Consider the following 12725-nt stretch of genomic DNA (forward strand, 5'->3'; position numbering starts at 1 on the left):
AAAATTTAAAACAAAACCCAGGTGGTGCCCCACTGTGGGTTGAGGGATTTCGTGCTAACAGTCGTCATGGGGGATTTTTAACCCCCTATGGGTTTAGCTCTGTCCACTGTGAAATGATCTTGTGTCCTTAATTGGCAGGCACAGTCGATGACTTTTCTGTTTTGGGGAGGGACACATCCCCAATCTGTCATTCCTTCTTGGCCCACACTTGAAAATTCTGAGACAAGGCTCAGATTAGACCTCTTTGAGCAAGCCATGAAAGTCATGTCTGATCCATGGAGTCTGAATAGAGGAGACTATCTACAGCAAGTGCTGTAGAAAGCATGCACCTGACCACTTGTTCCAGTCAGAAGTCATCAAAAAGGGCACCAAGACCACTGGCATCAAGACTTAAGACAGTGACTACCCTGACACCTGTACTCTGGCATTGATGACCTGTGAACTGAGTGCTTTGGCACAGACTCCAGGACCAGGAGATTCATGTCATCTGCTTCACAAAGTGCCAAGCAGCAGACCCACACCAAGTGCAAATGCAGCTCAGAGTGTGTAGTGGGTTCATCCTTCAGGAGGACTTAAAACATTCCTCAAAGATGCATCTTCCAAGCCCTCCTTGATGTTGAGGGCTGGGAGCATGGTACTGACTTTGAAGAACATGCAAGAGATGGCGGTACTTGTGCTGATTTTGACACGGGAACCAGTATGGGTACCGAGATATGCCTTGGAGGTGCTGCCATCTCCTGTCTCCTTAGTACCAGGACAGACACCTCACCGGAGGCCCCAGCACTGGATTTACCCCAGCAGGACCACTGTTCCCAGAGGATGTACTTCTATTCACCATTTCCAACTCACTTCTTCTCCCCTACATCATGCAAGGAACCCTCTCCTGTCAGACCATAAAAGGATCTGAGAAGGAGTTCCAGAAATGTTCAATTCTGGGCACTTGTGTGACTGGCAGGGGACAAGTCAACAGCGATCTGGCCAGTATCCTTAATGTTCCACATTGGCCTTTGTGGGCCTACTGATGTTCACCTTCCTGTGTGTCAAGGAGCAGACTATGGTCGCATGTGTCCAGGAAAAGGAGGAGGTTTTGATCATCATCCACCTAAATGGCCAGGCCCCTCACCAGAAATGGAGGAAGCCCCTCAGAAGCAAGTGGAGACTGCCCTCCCCACTGAAGGAGTCTTCAAGTTCTCCTAAAAAGACAGTCATTTCAGCCTCTACACCAGCTGTTGATGAGTCTAGAGCCTTCCAAGACCTGCTCTCAAGAATAGCTGAAACTTTGGATTTGGAGACACTGATCCAAGAGAACACACACAAGTTGTTCATCATTCACAGCTACTTAGTGCTATCAAGAATTTCTCTCCCAATTAATGAGGATGTTCTGGACACAGCAAAGTAGAAAGGTACCAACTACCACCTAAGGACTTTTGAACACTTTTATGTGCATCCTGCACCAGGATCATTAGCAGTATTTGTGGTCCAGGAAAAAAAAAAACAGGTCCACTAAGGGGATTCTGAAAGATAAGGATTTCGAGAAATTGGACCTTTTTGGTCATAAATTGTATTCATCTGCCTTGCTCCAGTTCTGTATGGGATTCTGAGAAGTCCAGGTAACTATAGAGGACTTAGTCTTCAAGGGAATGGAGCTGTTCTGCAATAAGACAAATGAGGCACGCCATTCCTTCAAGGATTTGAGGGCAGTGCTGAGGTTCCTAGGGATTTCAAGCCATTTCAGTACCAGCTACTGCAGTGGCATAGAACTCTGTTGTACCTTACAGTCACCAACCAGAATACGCACACTGATATACCAGGAGATGGGATGGTAGTCATCCGTTATCCTTCTCCATTGCACACCAGGCTCCATCCCAAAGGCAGCAGGTTGGATGGGAGCATCAAAAGCCATGTCCGGATCCAACCCAGAGATGACCATCAGAAATTGCTTTTGCCCCTTTCCATTGAGTGTGGTCAGAGATAAAGCCAGCAAATAGGTGGTGGACCTTGTAGCCGAGAGGCACTCTATCCATTTTCATTCTTTGCTTGCTCCCCACTATCCTCCCAGTCCCTCTTCAAGGACCCTTCTCATGAGAAGCTATTACTAAAAGAAGTGGCCTTGTTGTTTCATCTGTGAGCATGGGAGAAGTTTCTTAGGAGTACAGGGTAAGAGGCTTCTACTCCCTGTGTTTCTTTATTCCAAAGAAAGGGTTCTTCATCCTATCCTAGACCTGAGGAGACTGAATATGTGCGTTGCCTCAGATTCAGCATGGTAACGCTTGCCTCCATCATTCCATGTCTTCAGGCTCAAGCCTGGTTTGTGGCTTTTGACTTATAGGATCTGTACTTCCATGTTGCCATCCACCCACCCTATAGGAAGTACCTGAAATTTGCAGCAGAGCCAAATCACTTCCTGAACAAGGTACTGCCTTTTGGACTCTACAGCATGAAGGATCTTTATGAAATGCCTTGCAATGGTGGCAGCATGTCTGAGAAAGAAGAACATCCACATCAATCCATACGTACATGGCTGAGTGAATGGAGAGAGGTCATATCAGGAAGCTCTGACATGCTTCAGTTGTGTCTTATCCTTGTTTCCACAGCTGGGCCTCCTGATACGTTATGAAAAATCATTAATTATCCCATCTGAGATATCAGCATTCATAGGGGCCAAGGTCAGTTCCAGGACAGTGAGACAGCTTACCTGCCAGAGGACAGATTCTCTAATCCCTTTAGGAGCCGTTAACTGTTACATAGGGGTGGGGCTACTCAGGGAGAATGGGGGTTTAAAAAGTCAGCTCCTAAGCAACTAGAGGAGCTAACGAACAGGAGCAGCTAATGGGGGGGTTTTGTGAGAGAGTTCTCCAGGGGAAGGAGGAGCAAATATGTGACCCTTGGAGTGAGTTTGTTGTTTATTTTGTGCTTGCTGCTTGATTAAAGTGTAGAGTGTGGTCTGTTTTGGGGGGCCATTTGCTGAGCCTAACAGCCTGCTAGGCAAGGCTGAGAGCGTCTAAATGAGTCTTTGATCCCTTAGCGCTTCAGGATCCATTAATCAGGGGGCAGAGCTACTTGGACTACAAGGGGTTTAAAAAAACAGCTCCTAAGCAACGGGAGCAGTTAATGGCACATGAGCAGTTACTAGGAGTTTTGTGAGGGGGTTTTAGAGAGGGAGTAGGAGAACCAGATGACACCTGATTAACAATCTCTGAATTTAGGCAATAAACGCCCCCTCCCCTCCCAAAAACCCCAAGAAAAACAAACCAAAAAGCTGCAGAAGTGTAAAGAATGCATGTAGAAGTACAGCAGCAGAGTGGGGGTATCCAGTTCATTGCACTGAATGCAGCATGTGTGATTACCTCTTTTGTAGGCAGTTGGCATATGTGTGCATTCGGTGCAGGGCACTTATGGCCCTCAGAGACCAAGTACGGGCTCTGGAGACCAGAGTGGCTGAACTGGAAGAGCTAAGGGAGACAGAGGTACATATGAGACTTTGTCGTACACCCCTAATCTGACAACCTCTGTGCTGTTGAGGAGGATGAAAGTCTTGGGGAAGGAGAACATCAAACTAGAGCAAAGGGAAACTATCCCATAATTGAGACCCTCCTTCCAGATGAAGTCATGCTGTCCTTTTTCACTGAGGACTCCTCTCTGGGTAAGGAATCCCAGTTATTAGGAAGAGACAGATAATAGTAATGGGAGATTGGATCATTAGAAATATAGATAGTTGAGTTTGTGATGACCAGGAGAAGCGCATGGTGAATTGCCTGCCACGTGTGAACGTTGCAAATCTCTCGAGACATCTAGACAGGCTTATGTGCAGTGCTGGGAAGGAACTGGTTGTCGTGGTACATGTAGGTACCAATGTCATAGGGAAAGGTAGGGGAGAGGTCCTGGAGGCCAAATTTAGGCTGCTAAGTAAGACATTAAAGCCCAGGACCTTCATGGCTGCTTCTAGTTCCATGCGCAGGGCTGGTTAGACAGGCAGAACTGCAGGGTCTCAATGCATAGATGAGACAATGTAGGGATGAGTGTTTAGGTTTATTAGGTGGTCGGGAACCTTTTGGGAAAGGAGAAGACTATACAGGAAGGGCAGGCTCCACCTAAACGGAACCAGATTGCTGGCATGTAGAATTTAAAAGGTCGTAGAGGAGGTTTTTTAACTAAGGGCAGGGGGAAGCTGATAGTTGCGGAGGAGCACATGTATTATAATAGAGGCTCTATTAATGGGGATTTTCTGTATCCTAGTAAAGAGGAGAGGGTAGAAGTTTATAAAGTACAGGAAGGAACTGAAGAAACAGTCAAATGATAGAGTCCCATTCAGTTTCAAAAGTGACAAATGTAATAAATGCTTATATACAAATGCTAGAAGTCTAAATAATAAGTTAGGCAAACTTAAGTGCCTGCTATTAAATGAGGATATTGATCTAATAGACATCACAGAAACTTGGTGGAATGATGATAATCAATGGGACATGGTAATAGCAGGGTACAAAATACATTGGAATGACAGAGTAGGTTATGGTGGTCGGGGAGTGCCACTATCTATGAAGAAAAGCATAGTCAAACATAGCAAAAATCCTTACATAAATCAAATAGTACCACAGAATCTCTCTAGATAAAAATTCCATCCTTAAATAATAAGAGTATAACAGTAGGAATATACTACCAACCCCACCTGACCCAGGATGATAATGGTGATTGTGAAATGTTCCAGGAGGTTAGAAAGGTTGTAAGGAGAGAGAACTCAATAATAATCGTGGATTTATATTGTCTCCATATTGACTGGCTACATGTCACCTCAGAAAGGGATGCAGAGTTAAAGGTTCTAGACCACATTAATGACTGCTTCTTGGAGTAGCTAGTTCTGGTACCCAAAAGAGGAGAGGCAATTATTTGATTTAGTCCGAAGTGCAGCACAGGATCTCGTCCAAGATGTGACTATAGCTGAACTGCTCAGTAATAGTGACCCTAATGTAATATCCTTGTGGGAGGGAAAGTACCAAAGAAACCCACCACAATGGCATTTAACTTCAGAAAGAGGAACTACACAAAAATGAGGGAACTAGTTAAATGGAAATTAAAAGGTTGTCACAAGTGAAATGGCTGCAAGCTGCATGTAAACTTTTTAAAAACACCATAATAGAGGCTCAAATTAAATGAATACCCAAATTAAAAACATAGTAGGAGCACCCAGAAAGTGCCACCATGGCTAAAGAGAGTAAAAGAGGCAATTAGAGGCAAAAAGACATCCTTTAAAAATTGGAAGCCATATCCTACTGAGGAAAATAGAAAGGAACGTAAACTCTGGCAAGTCGAGCATAAAAGTATAATTAAACAGGCCAAAAAAGAATTTGAAGAGCAACCTGCAAAAGTCAAAAAACTAACAGCAAAATTTTTTTAAAGTGCAGTCAGTGGGGCCACTTGAATGATTGAGGTGCTAAAAGTGCACTCAAAGACAAGGCCATTGTGGAGAAGCTAAAAAAATTCTTAGCATTTTCAACTGCCCCTTTCAATTAAAAGGAACTTAGCTTTTGGTTTCTTTGTGAAGCATAGCTCTACATAAAATAGGTACTAGATTATTGTTTTACGGCTCTTTAGGTGAGTTTTTCTTCATTCAGCTAAGACTTACTTATCCAACATTAAGTAATATGGACATGGATTTTGGAGACTATTGGTGACCCACAAGGTACTGTGGAAGGCAGATCATGTGATCCTCTTCTCTCTTGGGTCTGTCTTTGGCTCTACTTGCTTTCTTTTTGAAAAATAGCAATATAAATCTATATCAGGGCATGTTCCAACTGTTAACTCATGGGCTGTGGGAAGAAATTCCTTAAAAGGACAAGTTTTTTCCATAATTATGTTTTACTGGGTTTCTTGCTGCTTCCTTTGAAACACTTGGTATTGGTCACTGTCAGAGACAGGATACAGGAGTAGTAGACATTCCATTGTCCTGATCAGTATAGCAGTTTCTATGACTGTTGTCCAAAAGATTGAGCTCCCCAGCATCCATTTTGTCCTTACCTTCGCTCTCCTCAAAAAGGTTTTGAGAACAAAAGGGCCTTGCAGCATGGCCTGATGATCAATTTTGTTTTTGGCAAAATGAAGCAGGAAGCAAAGTTTACAGTCAAGGGATTTTAACTCAGAATGCTCCATCTCCAGCATCCTCACAGTTAAATCTGTGGGGTTGTAGTCTGTAGTGCCTCAAATGATCTGGCTTTGTAGGTTAAAACCAGCACATTCTAATTACATTTGGAAATTAATAGAAAGCCAGTGCAAGTTGCAGAGCACAGAAATATTGTGCTCACTGCAAGAAATAGTTTCTAACAAACTGTCTGCCGTATTCTGCACCAACTGTATTTAAATGTGATAGGAAGCAATTGTCTTTCTTTTTATGACCTGACCTGAATTTATCTGAGGAGTTTAAAGAGTGGTTCAAATAGAGAAAAAAGCCCCTGGTGTAAGAGGTGTCTTACATTAAAGACCCTTGTAAGTGGAGGAAGGTTGTTTAACTCACTTGAGTCAGTATAAAACTCAACACTTCTTTGTAGTTTGTCCTGGTTAATGTCTTCCCTACACATTTTTAAAAGTGGTAAATATATTTATTGAAAACTGGTTTTAATATACTGTTATAGGAAAAAATTAGACAATAGTTATTTCCAGTATATGAAATATAGGAGTCGTTTTACTCTGTATGTTTGGGAAAATAGGTTTTCTATCAGTCCCCTTATTCTAAGAGCTCTCTGAGACACTAATGGCTTAATTCAGTTTAATTTATAACAGAGAACAGAGCTAGCTCTTGTTGGACCTAATAAAATGTGGAAACCGTTTTGTATTTACCTTCTATTCAAAATTAATAAGGGTAGCATTTTGCATATGATCTGATCCTGTAACCAAGTGCAAAACTTCTGGGGAAAATCTTCCATTGGTCAATATTTTGTGTAATAGAAATTTATGGTCAGCTGAATTGTTTCATAATAATAAATTAATAGTGATCTCTCTTTTGTTAAACCATAGTTAGATATATTGCAGAATGCTGAGTGGGTGTTGCAGTACTTACAGTCCAAACCTGGGTTTAAGGACCTGGAAGTGAAATGTACTGCTAGTGATGGAAGAGGGGCGGGATACTGTACTGACCCTCTGAAGCACTTACAGTGAAATGAAATCTTCTCAAGATTTTATTAAGAACTATATTTAAATAAAATAATTTTTCTGATTGAATTCCCTGCCTAATGGAACGGTTGATTTTAAAAAAAAAAAAACCATACTATATATGGTTATTGACATATGTGAGTATGTCGAATTGGTTGTTGGGATGACTTCAACAAAATAATTGAAATACAGGTTTTCCTTTACAATTGTAAAAGTAGCTTGATTTAAGCTACTTAATATTTTTATTTCATTTTGTAATAAAACACTCGAAACCCCAACCTCAGTCCTATGGCATGTACAGCATAGGATCATGGAATCATACATTGTTTATGTCCTGCTCCTTTTCCCTTGATATCCTCACCTTGTGAAAATTCCAGACAACCTGTGTTATGGTGTCTTCTACCAGGAAACACAGAAGCAAAGAACAATGAAAAGCAGAGTGTGTAAAAACAGACTCTATTCCTCAGTCCTTTTAGTTTTTCTTTGCTTCTTCCTTCCTGGAATCATGGAATTCATTTTTCCACTCTTTTTTTAATTCAATTCCTCCTTTTCCTTTAATGATTTGTGAAAAGCATTAGATGACCACAAGAGAAGATGACTAAATATGGTCTCTTGATCCTACTTTGATTGTATAGGTTTCCAGTGCCTCAACAATCTTGGAGAAACATCGCACTCCAATGCTTCCTATGTTAATTGTGCAGACTCTCCTTGCAGGAAAATTTTTGGGGAGAACGCTTCAGGGGAACATATAACTTTTGTACTCCCATTCTTTAAAGGAAAAAGGGCTCTATCACAGATCTTTATTCCTTCTGCCCTATTAATTTGGTTGCAGCTGGTCAGTCTTAATGATATGTCTAGTTCTGGTGCTGTTTTTAGGTCCAGTGCTGCTTTGGCTTTAGCTCTCCCTCAGTCTTTGCTGCTTGACTCCAGGTGCCCTCAGTGCCTGCTGCCTCTGTGTCAGAGAGAACAGAATGTGTGGTGATATGCACATCTGGCCTTCTCTTGCACATAAAATGGCTCCTCTTGTAAGATTGCGTGTCTCAGGCCTGTTCAGTTCAATCTACATTCTAGACACCTTGCCCCTGATTGGGAGCAGCTTTCATTACACCACTGAGTCGTTACTGTCAATGCAGGGAGTTTCCCTATGGTGTATTTTCAGGAAAAGTGTTGCAGTTTGTTCAACAATATTACAGCAAGATGCTTGGATGTTAAATTTCTTAATCTGTTATGACAGTGAGGTTTACGCTTATGTCAATAGTGTTCCCCTCCCCTCTGTCCCCTTTTAGGCTCTTAGAAGATAGGTGTTTAGGACTTCATGACAAAGAAACTTCTTCCCACCTCTTTGTTTTGCTTGATTTAAAAATCCTTGAGAAATGAACTCATGAATGGGGAGCTTGAGAACTCCTGTATCTTTTCCCCACGACCAAAAAGTTTATTTTTCCACTTAACAGCTTCATGCTGGGAGGCCCTCTCTAATATTCAGGTATGGATGAATGGATTCTCTTTACAGCATTCCATCCATCCAGCCCTTCCTTTGAGCAGAAGAAAATATCCCATTTCTCTGCCTTCTTTCTGTGTAAGGGGCTCATTGAATAATGGAGTGTTGCACGTTAAGGAAACGGCTCAGCTAAATCTGGGATGGGATTTTAGTATCTGTCACTGAAAGGGTGAAGATTAGTTTATTTTTCCCTCCAGAAGGGGTGGGTTACTCAGACACTGCTGTTTACCCTTCATCACAATACAAGAGTAAGAAGAACCTCAGTGAAACCGAAAGGTAATAAACCGATAAGTGTTTTTTTAATAGAACACTCATCCTGTGTAACTCATTGCCACAAGATTATCATTAAATTTAAGAGCTTTGTAGGCTTCAAAAAAAATTAGACACATGTTTTAATGAGAACATGGACAATTACATGAGATATATTTTTTAAAGTTTGGAAGAAATATATACCGTCAGTTAGCAGACGGGCTACTGAAATAGATGGTCACTATTCTGATCCAGTATGGCAGTCCATTTGGTTAATTCACGGGCTGACAAAGCCACCTTACTTGGTAACACTGGCTTCTTCTGGTGAGCAATCAGCCATTCTCTTAAAATGACTTCCAATGAAGAACACAAGCCCAGCTCGACTTAGGTTAGTCACACACACAACAGTAAGCAGTCAGAGGAACTGAGACAAAGTGGATAATTCTGCTTTTTTAAAAAGATCCAGAGGTATACAGTTCATTTCTTGTAGGAGTTCTAGGGAAGAAGTCAAGACCATGTTCGATAAGGCATTAGTAGAGACTGAAGAGCTGAAACAATATAGATTTTGGTTGGTCTCTGTTTTTGAAAAAGGTAACCTATGTTTATTCTATTTTATTTTCCTGTCATGTGACTACCACTGGTACACACAAGTGTGTGGGCATGACCTTAGTCCAGGAGGAAGAAAGGTGTCAGAAGTGATTCTGCATCAATTTCTGCTCCTTTTACACCTGGCAGGCAGGTTATCCAGTTTGCTTCCTGCTTTACTTCAAACAGGAGCTGGAGTCTCTGCCTGAGAAAACATCTTGGCCCGTTTTGTCATATAAGACTGAGCTTTTTATGAAGGAAAAAATGAAACTAAAGAATTTTGTCAGGAAATTTAAATCCTGTTCAGATGGCAATGTTTACCTTTGCTGTTACCGAAGGATTGTGAAGTAACTGATGGAGTCAGGGAGTAAGTGTGGGAGTTATATTTAATTGTATATTGTGTATTTTTAAAGAGCTTATCAAGGATTCCCACAGCCTCGGATTGGGAGCTCCTCTTTAGTTGTAGAGTAGATACGAACTAATTTGAGGTATTATGCTTTTAAAATGCTAATAATATAAACTATCTTCTCATAAAACTTTCCTGCTATCTTTACTGTGTAAAGATAATTTACTTTAATTTTATTCTATTTTAACAAACTACAGATTCAGAAGCCATGAAAACACGGAAGAAGAGTTCGCCGAAAGGCACAAGAACCAGACAGAGAGTCCAGAAGTAGAAGAACTAGAATAATGTGCCCTTGTTCTTTGCTTCGCTTTGTTTGGCTACTGTAGCGCTGGAATCTTTGCTTCTCTTTTTAATGTTTATTTTTACAGGATTTGAAAAATGGCTGTGCTGCAGTTTGTACCTTGTTTGGCGGAATAAATGTTTTATTAAAGTGTATTTGTGTACTCATGTACAAAAATACTATTCATAAATGCAGAAATTTCAGGTTTTGAAGTGAGGTTGTTTTTAATATTTGCATATTTTTTATGCTTTTTGAAGAAACCTGAAGAGAAAATTGTGCCTCTTTTGCTCCTTTAGGATGTAGCAAGAAAACCTGAAACTGTAGACAAATGATCTTTTTTCTGCTTGTTGTTACCTTAAAAAAAGCAATGTCACATCCGGTCTTCCTTGTTTTTGCATGAAGACTTTTTGGAGGCATGAAATATAGACTTAGCATTAACTGAAGGGGAGGGAAAGGGATTTTTGATCATTGCATAGACATCTCTTTTTTTCAGGTATTTCTCAAGTGTTTGAATTAAATAAACATTAACCAAAACAGATTTAAACAGTAAATAAAAATCACTTTCGTTCTCAAGCGTGGCGTACACAACAAAATTTAACAGCGTGAACATAGTTTTGAGCAATCATGTTAGCTGTTTCATCTTGCAACTAAGCTGTGTTCAGTTAGTGTGCATTGCTGAAAACCATTTTTTGACATGTCTAAATTTCATAAGATATTTACTTAATCAAGTTTCATTTGAATGGTATTTGTCTTTGTATCAGTTCTCCAGTTATTCATTATCTTCCAGGAGGGTGAGTAGGCAAGACCAGAATTTCTGCCCCCAGGAATCAAACACACCTCAGGTTTTCTTTTTATATCCTAGGGAAGCAAGAAAGGGTACAAAATTCAATTTGTCCTCTACTTGGACACCTTTTTCCAATTAAAAACTTGGCTCTCATGCTTGTCACATTAGAATGATGCTTTACCTTTGCTTATAGGTGAGATGACATTCTCATTTGAAATTCCAATTTTTTAAAAAAGCACTACTTCTATGCTGAACTTCCTCATGGTAATTCTTAGCCCCAACAGGCATTTTTTGGAAAAATGGAATAAATGGGTATGCTTCATACTGAAAACTAACACTTTTTTGCATTTGGGTAATTCAAAAAAGACCTCTTAATTTGGCATGGACATAGTTCTCAAGAAGGAAATGGTGGTGTGATAAACTGCTTAAGTAGTAGTAATGAACAAATGAAATACTGTACTGTACATCGCCAATTTTTTCTTGCTGATTTAAATACTTGTATAAAGTAGTTATCCAGGTATCCCACACACTGAAATAAATGGGTATGTTAACACACACAGGTCAAAGTGTTCCTTGATTACGTGATGCACCAGTTTTTCTTCTAAAACAAGGAAATTAATGTTTAAAATTGTAAGATTTTTAAATAGACCAGTGGAAGAACACCTACTGCCTTTTCACTTCTGGCATTATCAATGCGTGAGGGAAGAAATAAACATGAGGCTTTCCTAGGACTCTACTGTTCATAGAATTATGGGAACATGGCTAGATATTTCCAAGTATAGTATCACCATGTGTTAATATTTTGGCTACCTCAGATTTTACCCCTCAATGTCTGTCTAGTGAGCACCTTTCCAGAAGTGAAGGTAAGAGGCTGTGGCAGCCTTTACATTTCAGTCTTTTTTCCAATTAAAGTTTACTATCAAAAGTTAAAGTGAAAGCTAAAGTAATAATTTAAAAGCACAGCACTCGAAAATCCTGCCAGAGAAATATTACAGGCAAGCAAATATAAATTATAATATCTGAATGTGCAAAGCTAGCTTTATTCATGTGTGTGTTCTTTATTGATTATTGAACATTTTAAAAAATTGAATGAAACACCTGTGAATTTTACTGGTATGCCAGATCTCTCTTCCATACCTTCCCAGTCGACAAATACTGTGCTTCCATTTGATGATAACCAAGACCAAACTTACATTCACAGAGACATTTTATGAAGATACTTTCGTTTGTGCTAATTTCTTGATAACAAAAAAGAATGGTCTCTGAGGTGAGGTGTTTATTTCAAAGTGTTCTAGGAAGTGAAGGTGCTTTAGACCCTAGGTGAATGACTTCTTAGGCCCTCTCTGCTCTTGTTTGGTCACAAAAAAGCTAGATTGCAAAAGCACGACTAGAGGTCAAGAATCTCCCTAGGTGCTCCATGTGAATTTACATGATGCTTAAAGTGTGGGCAATAGCAGTGGAAAGCTAAGTGGAAGATTGTGATGAAATAGTGTGATAGTTACACTTGGATGGCAAAAAGGTGGGGAAAATATACCACTTAGTTGAACGAGTGGGGTGGTAGTTTTTGTTGACATCCCATTTGAGTGTAAAACCGGTAACACAAAGGAAGCAAGCTGCCTTTAGACTGCATTTAACTGCTCTTGATGACTCCAGTTGTGTGTAAATATTAGAAAACAGCAGGGTCCTACATTCCAAGAATCACTTGAGCAATGCCATGAAGACAAGTGTCCTTACTGGCATTGTAGTCATACTCCCAAGCTCTCCTGCTGTTTCTAATCTGTGC

At 40.3% G+C, this 12725-nt stretch overlaps 1 protein-coding gene across 2 annotated transcripts in view; it reads left to right on the forward strand.

Moving 5' to 3' along the window:
• The window catches only part of VRK1 (VRK serine/threonine kinase 1), a 52649-nt gene extending 41152 nt beyond the window's left edge, over positions 1–11497 (forward strand). For both annotated transcript variants that reach the window (XM_084630180.1, XM_084630179.1), the window contains one exon: positions 10076–11497. In XM_084630180.1, coding sequence (XP_084486306.1) covers positions 10076–10163 — 88 coding nt within the window. In that variant the 3' untranslated portion in view covers positions 10164–11497. The remainder of the gene's footprint in view (positions 1–10075) is intronic.
• Positions 11498–12725: the final 1228 nt, after the last annotated feature.

Source organism: Lepidochelys olivacea (genome assembly GCF_965140295.1).
Source record: "Lepidochelys olivacea isolate rLepOli2 genome assembly, chromosome: 6".
NCBI classification, from domain to species: Eukaryota; Metazoa; Chordata; order Testudines; family Cheloniidae; genus Lepidochelys; species Lepidochelys olivacea.